This window comes from Crassostrea angulata, chromosome 1 (genome assembly GCF_025612915.1).
Source record: "Crassostrea angulata isolate pt1a10 chromosome 1, ASM2561291v2, whole genome shotgun sequence".
Classification (NCBI taxonomy): Eukaryota; Metazoa; Mollusca; class Bivalvia; order Ostreida; family Ostreidae; genus Magallana; species Magallana angulata.
The window spans coordinates 10,060,391-10,088,279 of record NC_069111.1 but is presented as its reverse complement, the minus strand read 5'-3'; the positions used below and the strand labels follow the sequence as shown (position 1 = coordinate 10,088,279).

At 35.2% G+C, this 27,889-nt stretch overlaps 3 protein-coding genes across 3 annotated transcripts; 1 reads left to right on the top strand and 2 right to left on the bottom strand.

Annotated features, from left to right (window-relative positions):
* The first annotated feature begins 1,362 nt into the window (after positions 1–1,362).
* On the top strand, positions 1,363–6,118 carry LOC128166344 (KICSTOR complex protein ITFG2-like). Its single transcript, XM_052831450.1, has 12 exons — positions 1,363–1,506; positions 1,766–1,861; positions 2,906–2,947; positions 3,163–3,234; positions 3,397–3,490; positions 3,834–3,976; positions 4,328–4,458; positions 4,624–4,751; positions 4,855–4,943; positions 5,061–5,178; positions 5,497–5,664; positions 5,791–6,118. The coding sequence occupies exons 1-12, from the start codon at positions 1,408–1,410 to the stop codon at positions 5,856–5,858; spliced, it is 1,248 nt and encodes a 415-aa protein (XP_052687410.1). The 5' UTR covers positions 1,363–1,407; the 3' UTR covers positions 5,859–6,118.
* LOC128166350 (uncharacterized) lies at positions 6,025–18,561 on the bottom strand. Its single transcript, XM_052831463.1, has 5 exons — positions 18,472–18,561; positions 14,991–15,200; positions 14,557–14,820; positions 12,474–12,591; positions 6,025–6,596 (listed from the first exon to the last, which is right to left on the bottom strand). The coding sequence occupies exons 1-5, from the start codon at positions 18,494–18,496 to the stop codon at positions 6,164–6,166; spliced, it is 1,050 nt and encodes a 349-aa protein (XP_052687423.1). The 5' UTR covers positions 18,497–18,561; the 3' UTR covers positions 6,025–6,163.
* Positions 18,562–18,794: 233 nt separating this feature from the next.
* On the bottom strand, positions 18,795–27,674 carry LOC128172348 (carboxy-terminal kinesin 2-like). Its single transcript, XM_052838153.1, has 15 exons — positions 27,557–27,674; positions 26,579–26,656; positions 25,999–26,203; positions 25,680–25,766; positions 25,318–25,552; positions 24,864–25,074; positions 24,396–24,563; positions 23,597–23,743; positions 23,186–23,302; positions 22,146–22,319; positions 21,420–21,587; positions 20,596–20,734; positions 20,076–20,215; positions 19,656–19,805; positions 18,795–19,308 (listed from the first exon to the last, which is right to left on the bottom strand). The coding sequence occupies exons 1-15, from the start codon at positions 27,575–27,577 to the stop codon at positions 19,264–19,266; spliced, it is 2,085 nt and encodes a 694-aa protein (XP_052694113.1). The 5' UTR covers positions 27,578–27,674; the 3' UTR covers positions 18,795–19,263.
* Between the last annotated feature and the right edge of the window lie 215 nt (positions 27,675–27,889).

Genomic DNA, 27,889 nt, shown 5'->3' with positions numbered 1-27,889 from the left:
CGGTGGATGCGCAGTGAGAGCGCTGTGAGAGCGCGATAGAGGCGCAGTGAGATCCCAAAGGACTCCGTGCTCTCGTGGCGCTGTTGGCGATCTTACGGCGCTATCACGGCTACCTAACTACGCTTCTACGGCGTGTTTATTAGAACGCAGAGCCACGGCGCGTACTTTGTGCATGTTCAAAGTGCGCGCCGTCGCATGGCGTTCTAAGATGTTCAAGGCGATCCCACCGTGACAGACAAAGATGCCGTTGCGTTGTTACGGCGCTTTAGGAGACTCTACTGCGTTTACCTTGGCGTTTTACATCAATTAAGGACGCAGTGGGATCGCCGTGAGGACGCAGCTCCGGTGTGACAGGGGTTTAACTTCCTTTTAGAAAAGAGACTACTGATATTAAACTTGTTCCAAAATTGTCGTATCTTTAATGTATTGAAAACAAATATCCCCCCTCCCCCCCCCCCCCCCCTTTAAAGGGGCATGGTCACGATTTTGGTCAAATCTTATTTCTCATTTTTTTTTTTTATTTACAATGCTTTATGAATGCATTTCAAATGATCAAATGGAATTTGGGTGCCCGTCAATGAGTTTTAAGCAAGATACAGGGATCACAATTCTTCGTCATGTAAACAAGGCTCGTGCCCTGTTTTTGTTTACATAGGTTCAATATACCAGTAAAAAATCTTTTTCAAGATGATTTGTCTATATTCTTATTATTGTTAAACATAAATAAGCAGTCCCTAACGATTAACACATTCATTTAGGTCTAAAACTGCAATTTTCACTTCAACATTCAAAATGTAAATAAAAGCTTTGTTTACATGGCGAGGAATTGTAAACTCTGTAACTCGCATAACTCAACAAATGACATTCAAATTTTGGTGGCTTATTAAAAATGCCTTACTAAAGCATTATAAACGTTAATATTGAAAAAATAATTTTTGACCAAAATCGTGACCATGTCCCTTAAAAAAATATTCCCTGACTTAGAGACACATAAAAGGTCCTAATTTACTGATGTTTTGACACGCATTTAAAAAAAACCCAAAAAACATATTTTGTTTAGCCGGAAAACTTTAGAATCTAAAAAAATGTCACATCTTAAATGGTAGGAATCTGCTGGTCTCGTTCGATCATTACAACCATCTCTCTCTCTCTCTCTCTCTCTCTCTCTCTCTCTCTCTCTCTCTCTCTCTCTCTCTCTCTCTCTCTCTCTCTCTCCACAACTTTTATGAGATTCAATAGCAAATTAAAATTAAAGATAGTTAAGTGATATTATATATAAATTTTACAGAAACAGTTTATGATAAAGTTTAAAGGCCGTTTTTTTTTTTTTTTATAATCGGGTTCGTTGTTCAGCCATGTTTACTCTACTTTCAGTTTCTCTTTTTCTATACCATAAACCAAAACATTATGTGGCGAAATGTTTCTTTTGTGGAGAGAATAGAGCTTGACTTTTCGGGAAACATTTTTAATCATGCTATTGTACTTGGTGATGTTGATAATGATCAGGTAACAAACAAGACTGCAGATCTTTACGAGGTTTTTATTAATGAATATTTTTTTATATGTATTACCAAATATATTAGCTGCAAATCTGTAGCCCCCGGTCTAAAAAAAAATTGGATGGACGACTTGGATCGATAATGTACCTGGTATTCCCGGGTATCACTATAACGAGAATTATTTGATGTATTTTAGCTATTTGAAATACCTCGCTACATATCATGTATGTTAAAATACATGTAATTTTCTATTGTTCATTAAACAGGGGCATGAGTTAGCAGTTGGAAACACTGATGGGGATTTAGCAATTTTTAAGGGAAGTTCAAAGTCCCCTTGGAAGCGGTGTTCCAGTCTGGGAATGGTTTGTAATCAATGTGCTTTTACAAAGCGTTTTTTCATTACAAATCAACATCTTATCATAACTGCAATGTGATTTCTTTAACGGCATTGTGCTGTAATGCTTGATATCAACATTGACTATATTTGTGTTGTACCAGTCAGCTTATAAAACTGTCAATAATATTGTGTGATTACTGTACATGCTGCTGAATCATGGAAATGCTTTAATTTCTGTTTTGTTTTTGGGAGTTAATTTTAATCAACTCTCCTATGCAGTTACTCTGGCAAACCGAAAGTGAAACAGTGTTTGGACCTAGCCCAAATCATCACCGCTGACATGACTTAGATGTTGAAAATAACAGATAAATTCGCTGTATTGTATGCTGAACCATTGATTTTCAAGGAAACGTATTTATAAATACCTTGAAAATGGTCAGATTTTAAATAGTACGAACAATTTAGATATTTTTGTAGTTGTATGTATTCCTACGCCAGAGTTCAATTTAGACTCGTTCAACCAGATGCTGGCTGTATCCATAAATCTCCGACAAACAAAGTCTCTCTTGGTAGTCGGAGATCAACGGAGACAGCCGAGCATTTGGTTGAACGAGACTAAAGTTCAATATTGCTTGGATCCAGGATCCAGACATATGTACAATTTTTAGAAATATTTCGATTACTGATACATAGTTTGATGGAATTAATTCTATTTTTAAATATTACTTAACATGATTCATATGGGGTTTTCTTGAAATTCTTGTCGGAAAAGTTCGAGAATTCTTATTATGAAAATGTGCGTACTTCAAATACAGATTAGAAACTACTTGCCATGCAAAATAACATATCGTTGATTTTAAAATTAATAATAATCGATAAAATCAACTCCCGTCAATACTTTAGTACTTTGATATATTAGTTATTATGAAAAACTGCATCCTTTTATATTTTTGTCAATATGTCCACTACATACTTTTCAAATATATGAGCAATCATTAATATGTCATCTGTGGTGAAAAAATTCAACTTTGGTTTGAATATGCTTTGAATATTCTTTTTTTTTTTTTAGATAACATGTATTGGAGTTGGGGATGTCTTCAACAAAGGAAAGGTGAATAAAGTGATAATTGTATATGTACTGCTTTGCATCATGTGGATTTGTTGAGTTGTTAAAGATAATTTCCATCTTAATAGTATAAACACTAAGTAAGCCGAATGAAAACTTCTTTTAATATTATTCCAACGCTTTTTTGGGGGTTTTTTCTATGAAATAAACTTACTGGCAATTCATTGTCATTCAATAGACAAGTATACTTTGTGTTTCAGAATGTGCTGGTTGCATTGACAGCTGAAGGATGGTGTAACATTTTTGACATAAAAGCAGACTCATCTGGTGAGGTATGGAGAATTTTTTTTTGTCCATAAAACTTTCCTTGAATATTGCAAAATCATACATGTACATGTAATTGAGATTGTCTTAAAGTTAGTTTATCTGATGTAAATATTATAACCAGACAATATGGTAATAGTGTGTCATTTCTAAAAACAATGTTTTTACAGACCAGCAAAGACTTGGAAGCTGGAGATCATTTAGCCCCAACCTTCAATCAACATCTGCCGGCCAATGGGAAAGTTCTTCTGATCGAAGATGTTGGTAAGTATCCCATCAAGCATACTCTGTTCATCCGGTGTGTGTTTTCTAGGGAATTTACATGACAAAGTAATATTTGTTTTCAGTCTCATGGAGTGAAACTTATGCAAAAACATTTATTGATCTCGGCCTCTTTGTATATTTTAATGTTTCATTAAATGAAAGTGAAACAACCAGTATCTGATGAATATAATTAGAATTTTTAAATTTGGTAGTAATTCACAAGTTCCTCTGTCAAACAAAGTGCTGAACCATATATAAACCATCATTTTGTGTGGTTCTAGATTTGTGGTTGCTGCTGTGTGGTACATGTACGGTACTAGTTTTGTGGTTTCTGCTGTTACAGATGGTGATGGTAAGGTGGAGCTGACGGTGGCATACTCTGACCGGGTGGTGCGATGTTTTAGGTGGAGCACGGTTCAGGACCCAGAGACAGAGGAAATCACCAATAACCTCATCCAGATACAGAAATGGCAACTAGCAGGACAGGTAAAGATTCAAAGGGAAGAACTTGTGATATGATGGAATCTATTTTTTATTGTGTACTTTTACCTATGTATGCGCACACACACACACCCACACACTCAGATGCATACACTTGCATTTTTTTTCTTTTTTTTAATTCTTTAAAAGCACAATTGTAATTTATAATTTTACAAATATCTTCCTGGGGTAAAGGGAGGCTCTGTACGCTACTCGTACAACCAATCTTGTTTCAAGATGTACCTGTACTTTTATGTCACCAATACGGGAAGTACATGTACATGTAGATAAAAGCTTAAAAACCACCTCAATACTGATAAATATATATTCTGTGTTTTTGTCTTGTTTTTTCTGCAGATTGGTTCTCTGACTGTCAACTTTACAGAAGAAGGTCATCCTGAACTTCTAGTGGCCCAGCCAGGAGGGGAATACGTGACCATGACCTTCAAACAGGGGTCAGAACTCGACCTCTCTAGTGACAGTGAAGGGTATGTGGAGAGAGTATATAATTAAGAGATTTTCTTCTAAAAATTTGGAATACGTCTGGAAATTAAATTCTTAATGTGCTTGTACAGAGATGTGTCCTACGTAATATTGATTTTATGTCTGCATTTTCCTAGTTGAGTGAACTATAAATACTCTGCTTTTGATAGGTACAATGAAGAAGTATTGAAATCTGACCAGAGAGCAAATCAATCAGCCTCTACAGAAATCATTGGCGGCATCTCCAGACAGACCTCAAAACAGCCGGGGACCTATTACGCAATATGTACTTTAGATGGTCAGTTTTCTATCAATTTTCTTAAAGAATTGATGTGTTAATTGGATGCATATAACCATTATAATTCAGGTACTTAATAAGCAAGAATAAATCACTTTTGCAGGAAATCTGTTGTTAGTTGAAAAGAAACAGATTTTATGGTCTTTACAAGTTGACCATCAGCTGTTTTCTCTCAAAAAGTTGGATGTAACAGTAAGTTATTATTCACATCCACATTGCATATATACATTGAGGTTTATTTGCTATCCTGTAGATGTTACACTATACTGTTATGATAATTTAAAAAGAAAAAGTCCATGTTTTGACTAGGGCAATGGGAAGGAGGAAGTGGTTTGTTGTTCGTGGGACGGTCAGACGTACATAGTTAACCACAACAGAGCGGTGGTCAGGTACCAGTTCCAGGAAAGTGTCGCCGCATTCACAGCAGGTACTGGGGCTACCACCGTTACACGTCACAGGTCACAAAGACACCTAATGACTGACAAAAGAACTGTATAGAAATAACAGTGAAGATTTGATAAATTTTTGGACTCAGTGATGGTGAAATGTTGCATGAATAGAGGACATTCTTGTTATTATACTCCAATCTTTTTTGAAAATAATGTGCTTGTATGTTTTTCTCTTAATCTTCTTGAACAAGAATTTGATAAAGGACAGAAGTTTTGATGGAGTTTTAACATAGATATAGGAAACATTTTTAACACATAACAGTACTGTTCACTTTATCTTGTATTATGTTTTTCAGGTCTGTATGGTGTGGATAACAACCCTAGCTTTGTGTACGCCACATACAACAACAAGATTTACATCTACAACAGTATACAGCTACCACAGGTGGAGTCCACCAATCTGATCGAAGTGATGGAAAAACGAGAAAACACTCAGGAATTACTGGACAAGATAGGACTGCAAGGTACTAATGGACTTCAAAGTGATTCTAACTCCTTATCTATTGTCAGATATCCATAACTGACATTAATAATTTCTGAAATGTTACCAAGTCTTATTAAGAGTTTAACCTTAACCTGTTTTTCTTAAGATGCTCACCCCACCCAGCTCCGAGATCTGTACCACTGGTTGTTGTATGGGTGGAGGGACTATACGTGACCTCACCTGTATCCTGGGGGAGTAGGGAGACACGATGACCCTATTGTGTGATGATCACCTGCCATGTCAGGTGAACACAGCAGCTTTAATGAAATTACTTGTGAACTGATGACACCAGTTTCAAATACATGTACATGTAATTACAAAAATTGCTTGAAACAGCATCAAAACTATTGAAAAGATTTATTCAAATATATATGCTACATTATTTTTATTTGTGTACATTGTAAACATGATTATTAAATGCCATGACAGTTTGACATTTGTATTCTGTCTTTGTGTAGTAATAGTGGCCTAGTGTCAATTTAGAGTAGCCGCCTGAAGTAGTACAGTGGTTGTTTTTCCCTCTCACTGAGGGTGTAGTACCCCTCCCCTCGGGCATCCCAAGCCACCGCCTCCCCCTGAGGCTCATTTATCTGGGGTACTTCAGTGGGCTCAGTATTGTTCAGTGTACTAAGGTACTCGCCATTGCTGACCATCCAGTAATAGATCTTGTGATGAGTACGGAGCACTACCTCTCGACCGTTGGGGGATATGTCACCACCCAAAGGGTCAACATTGTCTGTCTTGGGAATATTTAGTGTGAGGGAGCTCGTTATATTATAGGAACTGTGAGAGGTGTTGAATGCCTCTGATGGAATGATGCCCACTTGACCACGCCCTCCCTGTACCTTGGAGATCAGGATTACATCGCCAGAGGGATCCACCATGAGTGTCTCTATGTCGTACACATTCCAGCTATAACAGAAGATGAACAGGACTTTTAGATGACTGGGAACTGTTAGCATTATACATAACTGTATATGCAAACATTAGTACATTAGAAATGTTGTCACATCAAAACAGCGGCTGAGGTCTTGTTTTATTGTACTATGAAAGCCATTGTCTTACATATACCCAAGTTTAGTTAGACATACTGGTATTCCATTACTGAATTACAATTTGTTTTCACTGGTGTTGGTATGATGCATAAGTCTAGTTAGCGTGTATTCATGATAATAACATGTGCCTAGGCGTATCTATATACAGTGCATTTTTAATTAAGTAGTAAATGGTCCAATGTGTTTATAAATATAATTCCCATGTCCTAACTAATGAGAAAAATCGAACCAGAACCTCGGCTGGGTTGGCTTCCGGACATGATATGTACAGTCGACCGTGAAAAGGCGTCAAATTGCGAATAATTTGCCTACTGCAAGACATCCGTAATGATATGCTATATCATCCAAAGTCAGTTAAAGTGCCCCAATACCAGATTTCATTGTCACAAGCGTTTTTTGAAAACAAAACCATACGTCTTTAGTTGCTGAGGGTGTTAAATCTGATGTCAAGGTACGAATGATTTGTAAATATAGATATAACGATGTGTTGATCTCGTTTATTGTACAAAAACATAGGATTTCTTAGCCTAATTTGATCAAAACCGGATGTCACAGAGAAGAGTGGTCGAAATCAGGCATGAAAATATAAACTATAATTACCAATAAGGGAGCCATATTAGTGTATGTTACAACAATCACGGGGTGGAAAATTCATTTTTATTCATAGTTTTTCCCCTATTAAACAGGGGAAAAAATTGCAATCCAAATATGACTGTCCCATTTTATGCGGTAAATTACGTTACGATTTTCTTAGATCTATAGTGAAATTGTAATTTGCATTTAAGGTTAGGTTTAAAGGATAACAACAATCACAAAGTCAAGAATTAATGAACAAATGATGATTCAGAGGCAAAAAATATCATTTCTGAAAAAAAATAACAAATTCCGAAAACTTTCCATTTTTTGCATTTAATTGTGAATTACGTTACGCGATCTTGCAGACAGTACCTGAATGCTACAAATTTTAAATATCTTGACTGATGTACATACTGATGCCCAATAAAAATTATGCATAGGCAATGCATTTAACTGCTGTAATTACTTCCGTATTTTCCTTTAAAGCAAAGTCTGTAAACTACGTTACAGTGAATTACGTTATGATAAATTACTTCATGTCGTAAAATATTTTGACCTGGGAGCCAAATATTCAGGTATCTTTTTTTAATTGACACCGCTTAACATACGGGTACTTGTAGAATAAAGTTAACACGCGGGAACCATTTTGACTTGGAGAGTGGTGGAAGTAATCATTTTAAGTGTGAGTATGCTTATTTTTGACTAAATGAAACTTTTTTATCTTTTATCATGTTAATAGAACTTGTTTCTGAGAATAACGAATATATGTTATACTTTGATATCATAAGTATAAAACATTGATTTGCTCTGTGTTTACATCAGGAATGTGCCTCTATTATAGTGTAACGTAATTCACAATAGTGTAACGTAATTCACACACATTTGCAAGTACTGTTTTAATTTTAGATAATGACTAGAATGAGCAATGCTGAGCGTCAAAAGAAATATCGGGAGCGGAAAAAGGCTGAAGAAGGCGAAAATTATTTGAGAAAAGAGGTTCAACGTGTAAAAAAGTATTATGTGCCCACTTCAGAACTATCGAAAAAATCGCTATCGAAAAGACGCAAAAGAATAAAAGAAAGCATGCGAAAACATCGACAGAGAGCAAAAGAGGGCGCATATGTGCAGCAGACTCAGATGGGTTCCAGTAATGACCACATTCAAACTGAAATGCAGACTAACGATGATGAACCTGGACCATGCGATTCAACAACTGGAAGTCAGCCCAAGAACATCTTCCAATGGACAACATTTAGTTGTAAAAATGGATTTCAAAAATAATAGTCACGGGATGAAACGAAAAAGAAGAATCAATAAATCTCTTTCAAGGGCAAATAAGAAAGTAAAGACACTAGAGTTAAAGGTTAAGGCACTAGGTTTGAGAAATGCAACACTGAGAAAAAGAGTACAGCGATAAAAAGATAAAGTTGATAAATCTCAAACTAAACAGAATGATTCGAAAACTGCAGCGGTATCAAGCACACCAAAAAGCAGAACAAGAGTAGAGGTGAACAGTCTGAATATGACCCCAAACTCCAGAAAAAAGGTTAGAAAACAGCTTTTCTTTAAGAACTGCCTAGTTGGAGACACAGAAGCTTCTGCACTGAAAGCGAAGGGGAGAGCCAAACAGAGAACTGTTTTGGGAATTGTTTGTGGAAAGCTAATCCACAAATATAGAATGGGAAGACAGATTAGTACATGTCTTGGTGTACATAGGAAACAGATTCTGAAAGCGAGAATAGGAAAGAATATAAAAAGACAGCGACTTATTTCTGAGCGCCAAACATTGACAAGAGAGGTTGAGTCGTTCATGGAAAGAGATGATAACAGTACCTGTTTGCCAGGCAAGAAAGATGCCCACAAAGATGGAAAGGAACACAAACAGAAAAGGATTCTCAATGATTACATTTATAATCTCCACAGAAAGTTTTTAGCGGAAAACAGCAACACAAAGATCAGTCTTACGGTTTTCAGAAGAATGAGGCCGAAACATATCGGTGTCGTCAAATTTAGTAACAGAAAAACGTGTTTATGCCAAAGACATCAAAACATGGTCCTAAAATTAAAAGCTTTGAAAACAATAGGTATGCCTACCACAGAAAACCCAGATACCTATGTTGAGCAAAAATCAGATGATGAAATTTTGAGTGATATAGAAAATTTGGCAGAAGAAAATATTAAGTTTGCAGAGTGGAAAAGAGTAGAGGTGGAGAGAAAAGGAAAAACTTTCAAAAGAATGCAAATAGTGACCTCAGCGAGACCTAGAGAAGAATTTACCACGCTGATGCGCACAGAATTAAGAGAGTTCAGAAAACATGTACACAGAGTTAAGGTGCAGTATGGACAATCTAGAAGGTTAAAAGAAATACTGCCTTCTAATCACGCAATATGCCATATGGATTTCGCTGAGAACTACACATGTGGATTTGCTGAGGAAATTCAGTCGGCCTATTTTGACAAGAACGCAGTCACGCTACACCCTGTTGTTATCTATTATACAAAAGAGGAAACGGGAAATGACGTGAAACATAAATCACTGGTTGTGGTTTCTGATGAGCTATCACACACTTCATCGACAGTTTTTGCGATAATGAAACAGGTTATTGCAGAAGTGAGAGCGATCTTACCAAATGTTGAGATGGTTCACTATATGACGGACTCACCAACATCGCAATACAGAAACAAACAGATCTTTTCAATAGTAGCACAGCATGATACAATCTTCCCTGGTATCAAAGCAACTTGGCTTTATTTTGAGGCAGGTCATGGGAAAGGACCCTGTGACGGGGTCGGAGGAACGGCCAAGAGGCTTGCGGATATGGCCGTTAAAAGGCACTCAGTAATTATTCAGTCGGCAGATGATTTTTACCAGTTGGGAAAAACTCAGGAAAATAGCTCTTTGAAATACATGTTTGTTCCAAAATCTCATTGTGCAGATGCTCATGCAGAACTAACAAATCTTGTTGGAAAGCAAGTAAAGGGTACCATACAGGTACATGCTGTTATTTCCCTAGGAGGAGGTGAAATAGCTGTTCGGGACACATCCTGTTTCTGTGAAGCATGTTTTGAAAATGGAAATGTGGTACCAGCTTGTGAGGGATGGGTAGTCCATAGTATGAGCTCTGGTCCTGGTCAAGGTACTGAGAGAGGCACATCTACCAACAGCTTAACAGACGAGCCAGCAATGGACCATATTGCTAATGATATTGAGAACGCAGGTGAGCTGTATCAGGTAGATGCATATGTTGCAGCCATATACGAAAGTAAATGGTATATCGGGAAAATTCTCGAATATGACAACGAGGACCAGGAATATCATGTTACTTTTATGACAGGGGGGAAAAAGTCATTCAGATGGCCCGAAAAGGCAGACAAGATCTGGATTCCTGATAGTGACATACTTTGCTCACTGAACGAGCCTGTAAAACAGGGCAAGACAAGAAACATGTTTAAATTCTCAGAAAAGGATCTCGAAAAGGCCCAAAATTTGTTTGAAGAACTGTAAAAGAAACTCTTTAAGAAAAAAACCCTGCGTACTTTAAATGTTCCTTTCCATATTGATTGATTTGACACTTCCTGGTTTTTATGTGAATTACGTTACGTTGTTTGATTTATCTTCCACACTTATTTTGAAATAGAATACAATGTCTAATCCCACCACATTTAAGTGGGCGCTAAAGATATTGGCGAAATAATTTGTAATAAGTGGTAGTTCTGCACTTTCAGAATATACAGCTTATGAATTAGACTGAAATTTAATAAGGTGTGTAAAATGTCACTTAATGTGATGTTTCGTTAAAATTTTGAGACATTTTTATGTTATCATTTGCAAAGGTATTGCCAAATTTGTTATCATTTCTTATACTCTAAATTGTAAAAATGCTCCGTTTGTTCATTAAAAAATGCCGGTTTGTAATTTATGGATGAATGTGAATTACGTTACAAAGAGGACCATTTGTTCATGTCTCAAAATAAATATCTGCGTTGAATTTTATCATACAAAAACTTGAGAGTATCCTCATAAAAGATATGTAAAGGGAAATATTGGAATAGTTCTTAGTTTACTTAAGTATGTGAGACTAAGTAAAGAATAACAAAATTTGCATTGTTTTAGAATCCATTTTTACTTCTTTTTTTGTAGATGAAGTGTGTGTAAAGATGGGCTTTTTTAGAATTTGTAGTAAATTTTCAATTGTACGACTGCTTTTAATTGGATAGTTATTTTACCTTCATCAAATATTACTACCTGAAAGACCATTGTGAATGCTACAAAAATAATTTATTCAAAGTTTTGAAAATCATCCTAGGAGATAACGTAATTCACTACCAAATTTACATTGCATTTGTTTGACGGTTAGCAGAATATAAACTCTTCTTTCCAAGGGCTCTCGTGTGTAATTTCTGGTCATTCAAATATTGCTCTATCAAAATTTAAACATTCCCTGCATTTTCGTTACTGAAAATCCTCGGCCGTTTTTTTATTTCTTTTGGGGCACTTTAACTGACTTTGGATGATATGGCTAGACTGTTTGTGGATAAAACTACATGTACATGTATGTAATGAAAACTCCGGTCCTCTTACCACTGCTTGATGTAGACTTGTTAAGAGTGTTAACGTTAACAGGAATACGTTTATCATACTTTTTAAGGCTAAGAAGAAGATCGTGAGCGGTCAAGAATTCATTATGGCCGGGTTCGCTAAATCCACGCTGTACTGTTCCTTAATTTTACGATGTTACGCAAAAAATAATCATTTACTATAGTGAATGTATTCAACTTAACAGGGAAAGTTGTCATTTGCTATTTGTGCCATGAAAACAACGGCAAAGTATTAAAAGGGCTAAAGTTTCATTAGTGCTAGCCAATTATGGAGAGCAGAGTGGACCGAAAATCTTTGGCAAGCGAAGATAGTCGAAAATAAAGTTGATATTCATATGAATATACTCTTTTGCGTGATTTATTTTTAATTCAAAATACTTTAAAGGATAAAGTACCCTTCTACCCCCAAATTATATGTACCTCTAATACTCGCTCACAGTACACATACCAGATCGCTCAACTTTGAATAAAGAAAAGTTCAGACCTTTGACCTGGGATGAGAGAGTTGGACTAAGTCATTCAAATATTTATGATAAAGATTCATGTGTGCTTTCCATACTTGTAGTGAACCTTTGCTAGAAGGTTCAATGTTCCATCACCGGATATGACGTCAGGTTCCTTCACTACGTATATGTTCTTCACACTTCCCGTAGTACCATAATTACCGCCAACATCGCCTGAATCAATTTAGGGGGAAAATCATATGTACATGCTTTAGATTTCCTGACAAGACTACCGTCCTTTACAAAGACTATTGTGAATCAAAATTTCAACAATAATTGTCATGTACATATTTTGATTCCCAAGAATCAATATTTTTGCCGTTAAGAGCTAGTCTATGACAATGGGTAATAGAAAAGACATAGTAAAATAAATAAATGATATTGCACAATAAACTACATGTATATGTATGCATATAGTTTAAAATTGTTGTCTGCATATGTATATACATTTACATATACCAAGCATGATTCCCTCTATTTCTTTCGGAAACTTTAGTTAATTCATAGCTATAATATAAAAAAACTAACAGGACTGATATCTATGGCACGCCAAATTCACATAATAAGATAATCATAGTTTCACGGTCGACAAACTAGGTTTAACGGTTGTAAACTATAGTTTACGGACAGAAAACTATTGTTAACGACGATAATCATAATCTTTATTTCACATCTGTAAATCATAGTTAACGCGATCATATATGTTTCAGAAGTGTAAAACTATAATTGACACTGAAAACAACCATTTGCGATTGCAAAACATAGTTCATCTGATAAATATAATTTTACGATTGCGAAACTATGATTAACAACTCTGAACTATACTTAACAAATGTAAATTATATCTATATTAATCAGCAAAATCTATCGTTAACGTTATTTTCAGACAGATAAACTTAGATTATCATTCGTAAACTATAGTTTACAACCGTTAAATATGGGTTTGCAGATAAAAACTATAGTGAATGGATCGTTAATTATAGTTATCGAATCGTTAACTATAGTTTAAAGTTCGTAAACTAATTTAGTTAACAATAAAGTATTGTTAACTATAGTTTAGGGTTTGTAAACTATAGTTTAGCGTTCGTAAACTATATAATAGTCAACAGTCGATAAACCTAGCTTATTTATAATCTGTGAAACTTTCTTTAACGCCGTTAATCTGTATAAACCATAGTTAATGAAAGCACATCTGTTCCAGATGTGTAAAACTATAATTAACATTGCAAACAACCATTTGCACATTGAAAAAAAATTGGGCAAGGTATACCTTTCACTTCAATTTCACTGTTCGTTTCCTTATTTTCATTTCAATTTTTTACATGGTCCCATAAAAGTGTGTGTGTGTGTGGGGGGGGGGGGGGAGGCAAATCCATGTGAATTCAATTTTTTGTATGTAAATTTTTAAAAAATCTTTGCTGCAAAAAAAAAGTGGAAAAGTGGGGGGGGGGATATCGACACGCCCCGTTTACCAATTGGTCGAAACCTACGACTGCAAATGACAAGAAATGATAGGAATGATGATGTCAGACTCAAATTCCTTAGGAGACGATTTGGTTGTTTCTTTTTTGCTAACGCACTGATGTACATTAATATTTATTTAATTATTTTATTTAACTTGCTTTTACAATCAATATATTAATTCGTAAAAAGAAAGATGTAAATATAAACAATAAAATGATTTCTTTAATGATTCTTGTGGGTTATGGAGGTAGCAATCATTGCAGAAAAAATTGCATAACCCGCTAACGCGCTTATGTATTTTTCCTGCAATGTCACCATCTTCGTGTACCGCAAGAATCACCATGCATCTTTAGAGATATAATAATTGTAGGCAGTCTGGACATTCATTTTTTCGTCAAACAAGGAAAGCTCCAATGAGAATTTTCAATCTGGGTGTATATATTTGTCCAAAAATGAAAGTTAGCATAAAAAGCTATACCATGTCATATCAGTCAAAAATCAAACTTCACAAAAAAATTACATGACGCAGAAAAAATCAAACAATGTGATGCGATCGTTATGATAGTGACAATCATTTCCTACACGGGCACCTCATTTTTTTTTATGTGTCAATATGAGACTCGGGTGAATTCATTAAACCGATCAATGTTGCAGTGCAGAAATGTACTTATTTACCTATGTATAAACAGGACCCAGCCTCGGACGGACACACGCCGACGGCCATGTCTTCCCAGTCGTGATGATCGGCCGGAAGTACCTGATACTGCGCCAACGTCCGCCCATCCTCCGAGTCCAAGGCAAAGATCCGCGCCCGGTCCCCGCTGTCATTGTGTGTGTACAGTACCCCTGGATGTAGCCGGCTGGCTGCTAAACCGGAAGCCTCATTAATCTGGATATCAGGTACAATGCTCAAGTTCCTTCCTCGTCCAAAGACAGTGACTTTAATCGAATTTTTTATTATGTCAGTATCGTGAATTCACGAACCTCCAGGACGTAAACGTCCAGTGTTCGAATTTTATTACAAATGATTGGCTTCTTTGACCGACGTTTTCCCCCTAAATTCTTCATTTTAACTCTCAATTAACCAAAAGTTATATATATTTACGTACAGTTTCTGGTTCCATCATACGAATTCAAGGTACAGCAGTCCTCGTTGTAACATGAGAAGAGATGTAAGGAGTAACACTGTGAACCGGAACAGGAAGTGTGAAGTTCCCGGAAGCTTGAGGACGGAGTCTTCAGACATATCCACTGTCTTTCAAAACATGAGACAAACCCGAAGAGATACAGACAGTGTAACCAGATAGCCATGCTATGACCTTGAATTGTTAGTATGACTAATTAGAATACTTAGGTGTACCATGATACTTATTTACTGCTGTAAAGATGACTGATAAAATGAATTCTGTGACTCTTGTAGCACAGCGCAGTATAGTCCTAAATGATGCCGTGTAATCAGGTACGGAATGCGGGCACAATAAAATCCAAATTGAAATATATAAATATGTTATCAAGAAACTGTCATATCTGGCGTTTTGTGTCTGCATTGTGGCAACGCACTTTGAAAAAATTACGCACTTTGAAAAAAATTTTCAAAGTGGGTTAAATTTTGGACAAAATCAACGCACTTTGAAATTTAAGTGTGTTATGAAGGTACATCAACATTTTTTAGTATCGACACTCTTAACGCACTTTGAAAAAAAATATTCTTATATCACAAATTCTGGAACTGAATTTCTAATTTGTTGATAGTATGATGATTTGTGAACACTCGTGAATCTAATTTAACGTATTTAGAACGGGGATGGGGGTGGGGGTTAACCAAAGATACAGGTCAAATACCAGTTCATCATTTAATTGATTACAAGAACAAGGTCCCCTACCCCTCATTTTTCCTTCCAAAACATGATATTCAGCAACTTTTGGTATATATTTAAGATCGAAAAAAGAAATATGTTCTGTATAAGTACAAGCAGTGTTATTGAAAAAACGACCTGGCCAAACAATAATTTCTCCATTAGTATGTTAATTAAAGAATCTATGTGTTTCAACAGTAACCCTTTTTTCGTATTCTAATCAAATAAATCACTTCAATAAAAGGATATTAACATTAACGAACATTAAATTATTATAAACTTAAAAAACAAACATTAGGATGTGGGTTAATTTTCTCGCACTGATCTTCTAAAAGATCATATTGTTTTTTATAAACATAACTAAGGTATCCTTTTTTCACATCATATTTGCAATAAGCCAGTTGAAATATATTATACATTGATCTCCATTATTCATATATATATAAATCATATTCATTCGGGCATAGCCCAATATACTAGATAAGAGGTAAATTTGCTGCATACCCAAAAAAGGTAAATGCAGTTGCTAAGCGATGAAGTTTATGTGATATTGGATAATTCAAACCTCCCGAATTTTCTGTGTAAATTATTGTCTTATTAGAAAAGAAAAAGTTCTCATCTAGAAACGGTTTATCAAGTTAGCTGAGAATGCAATGAATTCTTTTTTAAATATATTACATTAAGCTAAACAAGGTTAAAACAATCATTTATTGTATGTAAACCTATCAACTATTTTCACTAAACCATGAACATTTTTTTTCAAAGTGCGTTTATATTGACGATATCAACGCACATTGAAAAAAAATCATTTTTTTTTCAAAGTGCGTTGACTTGGTCCCAAAATTAACGCACTTTGAATTTTTTTTTCAAAGTGCGTAATTTTTCAAAGTGCGTTGTAACACTGCATCGATAGCCTTGATACCGCAAGATAGTCATGAAATGCGTCTAGCTTCATACTCATACCATGACTTACTTGCAGTATCAAGGCTACCGATGCAGACACAAAACGCCAAATATGTCAATTTTTTTATAACTTATTTACCTGGTATATACATGTATTTTCAATTTGATGCAGATACAAAACGCAATACTCTTTGGTTGACAATTCTGACAGTTTTGTTGGTGTATTTGGAAGCAAAACATAACTCTGGAATCAAAACTATACATGTTCACCCGTGATCAGTACAGGTAAAAAAAGGCAATGAGAACTGTCATTCAAGAGTATGAAGGTATATATAAACCTCTGTAAAGAGAGAGGATGAGAATGGGAAGAGGTCGGGAGAACGAGCTTAAATTAGAGATTAGTATGGTGTTTCGATGGGGGTGCGAAGTTGCGAAGGCGAAAGTGCAAAGATGCGACGGCGAAGATGCGAAGGCGAAAGTGCGAAGTTGAAGGAGCGATACTACTGTATAGAATGGCTTTTAGAATTTATTGGCGAAAGTGCGGAGATGCGTCGGCGATGTTGCGAAGGCGAGGGAGCGATAATTGTATTTGTCGGGAACGGGGTCCGAGGCATATTTTTGGAAATTTTATTATATAAAATTAATATTAAATTTTCCAGGGGGATGGGGTCCGGACCCCCTCTCCCCGTTCACTATGTTAATTTATTAATATTGAATTTCCCGGGGGGGGGAGGGGGCATTACATTTATGTTTAGAATAAAATGATTAAGCGTAGCCAGCACTGGTAAACATAGTAAGAACGATGGCCTAGCGCGAGTAGTATACGGTGCCTTCATCAAATTCTATCAATGTATGTAATCGACCGGGACTTGCTGAATGCAATCAAAAAAGGCGAAGGCGATAGTGCGAAGTTGCGATGGCGAAGGAGCGATAGTAGTATCGCTACTTCGCCTTCGCACTTTCGCCACCGCATCTTCGCCGTCGCATCTTCGCACTTTCGCTCATTCGCCTTCGCACTCTCGCATCTTCGCCCTAGAGGCGAAAGTACGAAGATCGAAGTGGCCCCATCGGAACACCATAGATTAGAGAGAGACAGACATTTGTAAATCTATACAATCACGTTGCAAAATAAAAGTGTTCAATGGTAAAAACTAACATTTTTTCGTTTTGTCGTTAACACAGTAGGCAAACCTAAGTATTAAAAATATATATATTAAACTCTATATGCCACATTCCTCGGTGAGATGAAAGGCAGCGTTTTAAAGAAAAGTATCACTATGCAACTTTATCAAATAAGAAGCCTCAATTCATAAAAGTAGTTTCAAGCAAACAAAATTAAACGAAACATTTTTAAAGTATTTTGAGAAGCATATACCATAACGATGTTGTTTTTTTGTGGACATTTTTTATCATACCATTTGTTTCCCGCTGTTTACATTAAATACATGCGATTTCGCGGACGCGGAAAATTACCAGAAAAATCTTTTAAATCATTTGAACTATATCGCCAGTTTCATTATTTAAGGTATTCAAAATTAAACGAATTGTTATTACAAAATGATTCGATCAAATTAAGGATTTTTTTTTTCGTTCATATCCCAGAGCAGAAAAGATAAATGTATTATGGAACACTATGGCGCATTGTCCTTGAAGTGATTCAAAATATAAAAGAATGTACTCTATGTAATCTATTTGTGATAACAATCTTCAACCCCCCCCCCCCCAAAATTTCTCTAAAACAACAAGCAAAATAAAAAGTACAACATATTAAAAGAAAACATTTTTTTAAAGAAAGAATGAAGAATATTGAGAACCCAAAATACGAACTCACGCGCTATGTTCCCTGAGGTTAGCATTATCCGTCGGTCTAGAAACACCAAATGCTCCAACTTCTCAGAAAACCGGTAAACATGTACGCAAGTTAATGTTAATTAATGCAAAGGTGAAATAAAATTGTTTTCAACGACCAAATAATGTATTTTGTCTTGTGTTTTGAATGATTTGCTCACGGAACGTTTATAATTATATACAGAGGGGTTTCAATTCGTTGATACCTAATATGGAGTTAGATCTGGATACAAAGTGATATAAACCCATTTATTGTTAATAAAATGGAGTTAAATATTTAAATATAAATCAACAACATTTAGCTTGTCTAAAATGATTTATTTGGTTTTGATGACACAAGTCATACGACAGAGGGATAGAAAGAAAGAAAAGAAAAAGAGAAAATAATGTACATCAAAAATGATGTACGTCTATCAATTGTACTTGAGGACAAGTCTGTACACTTCCTACTACATTTAATATCAAATTTCAGGAATACAGGTTCATTATTAAAATCATCTGATAAAGTTAAAACAATTTCTACATCCATCTTGTTTCTCTAAAAGTCTTTACTGGTAAGCAAGGTTCATACACATAAAATCTAAAGAAAACTGTACATGTTTAAAACTTGGTTGATTAATGGAGTTCCCAAAAATTTGTTAGAGTCATCAATCATTTGTTGTAGTTTTCCAAGGATGTTTGCCTGACATGCAAATTTACATTTTAAACTAAAGAATTCACAATTCTAATATATTCCAGTAGATAATTATATTTAGTTAAATAATATGCAGCATCTTTATTTTGCCTTCTTTTGTGCTGTGCCAATATTACATTGATTGACCTGAAAATATAAAGGAACATTTGTAAATGAAAAAAAAATGACAACATGTAAGCATATATTAAAATTTGAGCATAAAAACTTTTTTTCAAATTTGAAGAAAAGGAATCGCAAAACAAAGGTATTTTTAAAGGTCCACTAAAATTTGAATGTTAAAATTTATCAAAATTTAAAATGCATAACGAAGATGTTTCTAAAAGTTCCACCATAATTTTAATGTCAGTTGTCAAGTTTTAAAAAAAATTCAAAGCTCACAACTCTTTTGTTTATCTTAAACTTGAATTGGTTACCAATTAGAAATACATGTATCTTAGTCTTGTCCCGAGACACATCATTGAGTAGACACATACCTTTGTGGCAAATCTGAGGGAGTTGAGTGTCTCCTGGAAGCACTCCTCTTTGGGGGACACGTTCACAAACATGAGGGTCTTACTGTTACCCCCCAGGGAGTTCTGGAGGAGGTAGGTCAGCTTGGACTCTCTATACGGGATGTACCCATCCTGTCAAAGTACAAATAGCATTTGTATCTACAGGTAGTCTCTTATTTTAGTCAATACATCAAAAAAATTATTTTCTATTCATAAAATTTATAGGTTATTTCCAAACATGTACAGTTCTATCCCGTGACTGACACACACATGTACTTATACCAAATTCATGAGTCTTAAATATGCTACATCATATATATCAACATCCAGTATTTTTAATCAGATTTTGCTTCATATTCATTTTATGCTGTAATATAGTGTAAATGTTGATTGGATTCTGACCTTGTTTGCGATGGCCATGATGACTTTACTGAGGGTACTCAGACTCTTGTTGATGGCCTGAGTCTCCTTCAGCCGAGCCCCCTCAGAGCCTGAGTCCTTTAATCTCTCACTTCCTGCCAAATCCACCAAGTTCAAGGTTCCTGTAAACAACAGAATATGTACCAAATTAATATAAAACATGTACATGTATATCAGTATATCTAGGTCTTAAAGCAATGATATTCTAATTAAAATTTTTTTTTTTTAAATAATCATAAGTATTACGGGTAAGAAATTGCAAAGAGTTATTATTTTCAAATTTAAACTAACAAAGAAGAGTCCCTTTTCTTTATGACCTAACCAATGCAAGTTTAACACTTTCATGATTGTACTGGTGAAATGCATTCAGTGAATTTCTTAAAATCATTCTCCCCTTAAAATGATTATCCATATTGTGAAAGGGTTAATGAGCAATGAGACATATTGACACCTGTTTATATTGAGATTATAGCAAGACAGATTGTCTTGTGTGTGATCTTACCTATACAAGCCTCTTGGGTATGTTTGTTGACTCCTGAGATCTTGAGTCTGAACACACTGTGACTGCGAGACGATCTCTCGTTGCACTTTGTCTCAGCAACAGCTCGGTTGTGTGAAGCCTTTCGTAACAACTCATGCACCTGTGGACAGAGTTACATCATAATGTCACAGATATACCTTATACACTATTTTAACCCCCGTATTATATTTTCACTTCAATCACTTTCAATGTCAGAAGGCAGATTCTCAATGAAACTAATCTAAAATATTTGGGTACCATACATCTCGTTGAGATGATAAATTTGATATTTGGTGATATCTTTTAAAGAAACATTGTGTAAAAATAACACATTTTTATCTTGTAATAAGTTTCATGAGGTTAGCGAGAGCCTTGTCGTCGCGAATATTTCATGCTGCGAACCAATCCCTTTTCTATAGTTTTTATAACAATACAGGTCTGGATAAGGCTTGGTCGTGAACATTAGTCGTCGTGAACCAGTTTCTCGGCAGTTGATCGCGAAATAAAGTTGGCGCGAATAAAACTTGGTTTACAGTACTATAGATACGAAATCTAGCAGATTTCTTAACCAGCTGACACTGTAACATTATGTATTCACAAACACAAAATTAAATGCCTGCAGATGTTTTCACAGCATAAATTAACACAGTAAGGTACATATCCATGATATTTAAGATATTAAAAGTTCAACTATACAGAAAACCCAATCTATCATTCATTACAAAAGTGTAATCAATTTTGATTGAAAAGTGCAGAATTTTTCCTCTCTCTATTATGATAGCTATGGTAATATTTAATCAGCTGACCTGATCCTCTGATGTAACCATGACAGTGGTCAGATTGGTCACCATGACATCCTTCTTGTCAGCGGAGCCTGTCATTTTGATGTCATGTTTCTGGTCATCGCTGTTGTTTCCTAGGAGATCTCGGATCGTCTCATTGTAAATTTCCAAGAAAGAAGCTTCAAATTCATACTGAAAGAAATAATATAACAGTGAGAGAGAAACAAACTTTAATTTAAGGCTCTGATATTCTTATTACTTAACTGACTAAACTGAAAACTGAAAAGGATGGACATTTATACTTGTACATGTAGAAAATGCCCTAACAGACTTTTAATTTTGAAATTCCAGAAAACATTCAAATTACCATATGTCCATGTTTTTCTTGTGTCATAAAATTTGCGAAAAGGGGAAAATATGTAGCATTTTTATTTTTAATTGCATCATTCAATATTTGCGATTTTAAAAGTGTCTTATAGAAAATAATACAGGATACAATTTTACAATTTCTGCATATTCAATATTTTGCAGTTCGTATATTAAGATCATTGTGAAAATTACCGGATATATGATATTCTACAGTATTGGAAGAGTAAGGATGTACTGTTGTTTAACAAGGATTTTTAAATAATACTTTTTTTTGGCTTTTTATAGTGTTAAAGTAAAAATCATTTGAACATTTTCACAAATACATGTATTTATAAAGTAAAAATTGTTTCCTTAAATAAAAAACATTGCCAAGGATCTCACCTGCCAGCCCTTGCTAATTAGGTCCTGCGTACTCTCGAAGATTTGCACCACAGCACGGGGGATCATCCCTGTCTGCTCGGGGCTGAACTGGGAGGGTCCCTCCATTGTGAAGGTCTTACCAGAACCAGTTTGTCCATAGGCAAAAATACAGACATTGTAGCCGTCCAGGGCACTCTGTTCAAAATAAAATTGTGAGGTTAAACTTTTCATACTGCTGCATCATTTACAATAGTAAGCATTTCATCTCTCTCTCCTCTCCTCTCTCTCTCTCTCTCTCGTTTAAGTACATGTATGTTTTAAGATAAAATATTATTCTTATTGAAAATTAATAATATTTTATATTTACACTCCACGTATATTTTGCATGTAAAGCTACTGCAGATATAGCACCATAACACAGAAAGGGTACTAAAAGGTTAATTTACGAGTTTTAATTGTGACGTCACAAACGATGAACGCTGATAAATACAACGTCACAAGCGAAAATCAAAGATCACGCTTGTGGCTGTTACAGTGGCTCTTCCATTAATTTAAACTTACCCATAGGATAGTACAGTAATTTTGAGGTATAATTCGCATTTGCGTACAAGGCAAGAATGTAAAAAACTGTAAATATAAGCATTAAATCCTTATTTTTTGAAAGATATAGTCTCATAACTGCAACGGTGTGTGCAAACAAATTTTCATAACGCGCTAACGCGCGTTATTCAATTTGTATGCACACACCGTTGCAGTTATGAGACTATATCTTTCAAAAAATAAGATTTCAATACTTAAATAAACTAAATAATAGAGCTAAATGTACCGGTAAGTTGGAACAGTTTGTTTTTCATTCAAAAACTGCTTCTGGGTTTATAAACTTTAAACTGCCCACCAAACCAAGTTTATATTTCTACAGCTCTTATCTATGATTAATTTCCACAATATTTGTGATGCACTTTCAGAGCAAGGAACATTTGTACATTGTATCAAATGAATGCATAATTATGAATAAATTTACAGATCCCCCTCCCCTTCTGCAGTAGTTTGCTGACATTTACCTGTACAAGTTGGCAGATTTCCTCAAACACCTGTCCCTGTGTGCTGTCTGGGTTGAATACCTTGTCAAAGGCAAACTCATACTTATTGTTTCCTTTTCTGTTTGCTGTCAGGCAGCTCTGTATGGAAACAAAATAAAAATCCATAAACAAGACGAACAGACAAATGGACACACAAAGACCTTACAATACAGTAAAACACAGTTATAGCAAACACGCTTGTGATGAATTGACCCTTACAGCACAGTGATGTTCATTCCTTTTGACTTTATTACATGTTGAGACTTGAGACAGATAAAACAAATTACGCATAACAAAGCAAAATAGCCCCTCCCTGGCACTTTGGTTTAAGTATGTTTTACTGTACGTATTGGTCATATATAAAAGTAAACAGGAAAAACCTGGAATATTTACCTCATTGAGACCTGCATCAGAAATTTTTTCTAACTCTAGTATTTTAGAGTCTGCATCGGGGAAGGCCATGTGGTTTATCGTTCCGTCACTTCCTAGTAATTCCTCTCCTAACAGTGGCCTCACTCGACAAAACACCCGGATATTTCCCTGTCAAACATTACAATAGTGGACATTTTCACTTGAATTTAATTCAAAAATTTCAGATATGCTTGTCTTAATTTCTTTTCCCTATTTTCCTTAGAAGAATACCTTAACATTGAATTTTTTTCATGAAATAAAGAGGTTCATGCACCAGCTTCAACTAATATTATAAAAGCAAATGGTTCAATTTAGGAGGATCAGATTAAGAGTGAGGTATAATTTAGTAAGGATATTCTTTTCCAGTAGAAATGTACAACTCAAAGTTAAGATTTTATAAACATGTCTGATAGATGTATGACCTGCACACCAGCTTCAGCTAACATTTCATCAGCAAATGCTTCAATTTAGGAGGATAAGATCAAAAGGTGAGACATTAACTACTGTAGATTCCTAATCAAATGCGAAGAAATAATATCCGCGTAAAATCACAAGAAGCATCCTTCGCGAATTTTAAAATCTCGCCATTATTTTCTGAGAGTTGAAAACTATAAGAAATAAGGAGAAAAGTTCCACGTTTGCGATTTTATATTCATGCGATTTGATACAAACCAGCGGGATAGCGGAATTAAGTACTCAGGTAATATAAGGAATTTACAGTAGTAAGGACGATCCTAAATTAAGATTTTATCTTAATAAAAAGGTCTGATAGATATAGCACCTTCAGCTCCTGTATAGTGTTGTGCAGCTTCCTCCTCATGGTCTCGTGCTCCTGTTCCTTGATCTTATATTTCTCTATTGTATCCTGCATGGCTGCCATCATTTGTTTGAGTTCAGAGATCTCCTTGTCTTTCTCTCTGCCTGCACTCACAGACTGTTCTAAACTGATCTGTAAGGTAAGACTTAACCATTAAAAAAAAAATTGTCCTTTTCTTTATAGGTAGGTATTGACAGTCTTTTTGAAAGGGGTAAATTTCATGGTTTTTCAATATGTAAATATACATGTATATTATACAGCTTTTATTCATGGTTTGTAAAAATGATAAGTTGTGGAAAAGACATACTAAATAAATAAGTAATATCTCGGAAATTAAATCAGTAAATTCATAATAGAAAAATTAGACAATAATTTTTTTTTTTTTACAATATATAATCTCCACCCAAAGTTCATCACAGAGCAATTACAGACCTTAGTGGCGTCAAGTTGGGCGGCTATGCCCACTTGAGCGGTCTGGAGCTCGGCAACAGTGGTCTTGAGGCCGGCGACTTCCACAGTTTTAGCACTGACTTCCCCCTCCAGTGACTCCTTCTGTCTCTGTATGCTCTCCTTCAGAAACGTGATGCTATCTAATTCTGTCTGTAGCTTCCTCTTTGTCTGCTCAAAGTTTGCCTCTTGTTCCCTGTATCAGTATTGAAACAATTGAAACAAGAGAACACCATAGAAATACATTATGAAAGTACATGCATATCATGAAACCATTTCAACAAAGTAGGTGCAAATCCAAGTACAGAAAGTCTACAATTTTTTAAGCACAAAATATGAAGTTTCTATTAATTTTCTACAAGACTGAAAATGCTATTCTACCAATATTTAAAATCAAAGGAATCATTTACATTTAAAGTGCTGTTGCTTAAATCTTTACCGTATTTGTTTCTGATATTCTTCAATTTTTTTTGAGGCTCCATGAACAATTTGCTCCTTGCTTTGGACGTCTCCGTAGAGTCGATTTTTCTCCGACTCCAGACTAGCAATGCGACTGTTGTAGTCCTGTAACTGTGACTCCAGGCTATCACGCTTGGATGACTGTCGATTTAACAGCTCCTCCATGTCCTGTAAGCGACCTTTCAAGTCCCATGCTGGACGCTTAGCTTTGTTTCCTACATACAAACACTTATACATAAAATTCTTGCAGAATACTTCACAACATTTTGTATAAAATTGCAAACTATTATAATGTCATATTTTATCTTATATTTTATTGTTTAAAGTTTTCATGAGAAATACCTGCTGCCTTTGGAACAGTGGAGGCCACAGGTGGCTTCTTGCTCCCTACACTTGACTTGGAAGCTGACCCAACACCTGGTTTTGATGCTATCAAATCATAAATCAAATGTCTTGATTTTCAGTAACTCCAATAAATCAAAGAGTTTGCAGACTTAAAGTTGAAAATGACTCAAAAATATGCATACAATATTCTAGTTTACCTATCTTTGATATTAGCCCGCAGGTATATAAACCTTTCCAATAAAAAAAGAAAATAATGGAGAATGCGTTCAATAGAGCTTGTTTAGCTTAGTTAAATTGATCTTTATTTGCATCTGACCTTGCTTAGTTGTGGGTCTGACCACAGCTGTTGTTGTCTTGTTGAGGGCGGAGCTGGTTCGTAAGCTCCCTGTGCTGTTACTGGGACGGAAGCTACGATTCAGGCTTGTATTACCAGCTGACTGGATACTTCTGTCATGCAGGTTTTCTGTAGATGCACTCAGTAACTTTCTTCTTTTCTCAGTAGCAACTGGCCGTGTGGTATTCTAAGTAAAAAAGGTGCAACATGATCAAGACTGACAGTGAAAATAAATATGCTTCTAAACTATATAATGTAAATACATGTATGCTAATCACATTTCTTGTGATTCATGTGACAACCATTAACATGGTTAAGCTATTGCAAACACACACAATAATACATGCTGATATTATTTTAGAAAATAACAATTATTAAATGAATATAAGCAAACTTCTTTAGGAATATTTTTAAAGCAGTGAGGAACAAAAACAGACATTAATCAAACTAAAAAACAACTATGCTGAACAACTAAATTTAACTTGTTACAAGTTGTATGGTGAATATATCTTTAGTGATATTTTATAGCACATTGTCATTTTTATCTAACCAGATTAATTACCTCATCTGGACTTCGGGCGCGTTTTTTAGCACTAAATGTCGGCAATCGACTTTTGCCTAGGGCTGGAATCTTCTTTTCCTGTCAATATGAATTAACTATATATTGTACTTCATTATAATATTGTAAATCCATCTATACACAACGCCATGCACCAATATAACAGGTGGATGAAATCATCAAGTAAAAAGAGTGAATAAGAAATAAATGTTTTTGATGAAATTGTGATTTTTAATAAAATTAGATCTGAGAAGTACAAGTTATTCCTATTGTTATACCCCTGTAAAACAGTTTCTATATAACTCTATAAGAAAAAAAAGTTGTTTTGACTGTTGGACTGGAACTGTTAGATTGGAACTGTTAAAAAAGACTGTTGACTGGTGATGTCACATTCCATGAAAACTTGTTATTGATTAGAAGGGGTATAACAAAACAGTTGTTGACTATGTAGAGGGCAACAGTTGATCTGTCGGACCGGCTCGGAAAGTGAACTAGCTGTTGCCCCGGGCCTTGGGCAACAGTTTGCGAGCCAGTCCGACTGATCCACTGTTGCCCTCCACACAGTCAACAACTGTATACTGTTAGTCATAAATTTAATCAATGTAGATATACACAAAACAGTATGACATTTCTGTGACCAAAGGTGGAATGATGTGCAAGAACCTCTCTACTTAACAATCTACAAGTGTATACAATAAACATGATTTACTGCATATCATAATCATCATCATATAGACATAATGATTATGAAATATTAACATCAATTCTTATAGAATGGTTAGAATAGCATAACTTATCCCATAGTCAGTTTAGTCATGTGTAGATATCGAGTTAAATTTCCTCTAATATCTACTATAAAAGTAGTTTAAAACAATATTGAATAATCATTTGAAGTATATAATTCATAACGTACGGTACATCAAGCCTAAGCAATATTAATGACTTTTGAATTACAAATAACATCAAGTGGAAGATAATAACCTGCGTTCCTGCCATGATCATCTGTTTACTTTCCTGTCCGTGATAGATTTTTCATTCGAATCTTGCGGACATTAAACAACGCTACATTCGATTGGACAAAAGGAAATGTGTAACGTGCGCTGATTGGACAGTTTTAGGTTAGTTCTCACACAGGAAAACGAACCAGATAACTTTAGCATGTTTTCGCTTAGAATGTAAAGTTGGCGTTCAGTTGTTTGTTTTTTTCAAAGTAAAACTCTCTTTTCCGATGATTGTAGCGATAGATACAAAGTTAATCATCAAGACAATAGAAGTTTTCGTAGAATTGTAAAATTTTATGTGCAAATCTTTAAA

What these genes read in the sequence shown, in the direction of transcription:
- LOC128166344 (XM_052831450.1), top strand. Translation starts at nt 1,408, where the DNA reads ATGTGGCGAAATGTTTCTTTTGTGGAGAGAATAGAGCTTGACTTTTCG. An exon ending in AATGGCAACTAGCAGGACAG is followed by an intron (nt 3,977 to 4,327) that starts GTAAAGATTCAA and finishes TTTTTTCTGCAG; the next exon opens with ATTGGTTCTCTGACTGTCAA. An exon ending in TGTCGCCGCATTCACAGCAG is followed by an intron (nt 5,179 to 5,496) that starts GTACTGGGGCTA and finishes TATGTTTTTCAG; the next exon opens with GTCTGTATGGTGTGGATAAC.
- LOC128166350 (XM_052831463.1), bottom strand. Translation starts at nt 18,496, where the DNA reads ATGCTAACCTCAGGGAACATAGCGC. An exon ending in TGGGTCCTGTTTATACATAG is followed by an intron (nt 12,592 to 14,556) that starts GTAAATAAGTAC and finishes AAATTGATTCAG; the next exon opens with GCGATGTTGGCGGTAATTAT. An exon ending in CTAGCAAAGGTTCACTACAA is followed by an intron (nt 6,597 to 12,473) that starts GTATGGAAAGCA and finishes CTTCTGTTATAG; the next exon opens with CTGGAATGTGTACGACATAG.
- LOC128172348 (XM_052838153.1), bottom strand. Translation starts at nt 27,577, where the DNA reads ATGATCATGGCAGGAACGCAG. An exon ending in CCCAACTTGACGCCACTAAG is followed by an intron (nt 24,564 to 24,863) that starts GTCTGTAATTGC and finishes CTTACCTTACAG; the next exon opens with ATCAGTTTAGAACAGTCTGT. An exon ending in TCATGGCCATCGCAAACAAG is followed by an intron (nt 19,806 to 20,075) that starts GTCAGAATCCAA and finishes GTACTTTGACAG; the next exon opens with GATGGGTACATCCCGTATAG.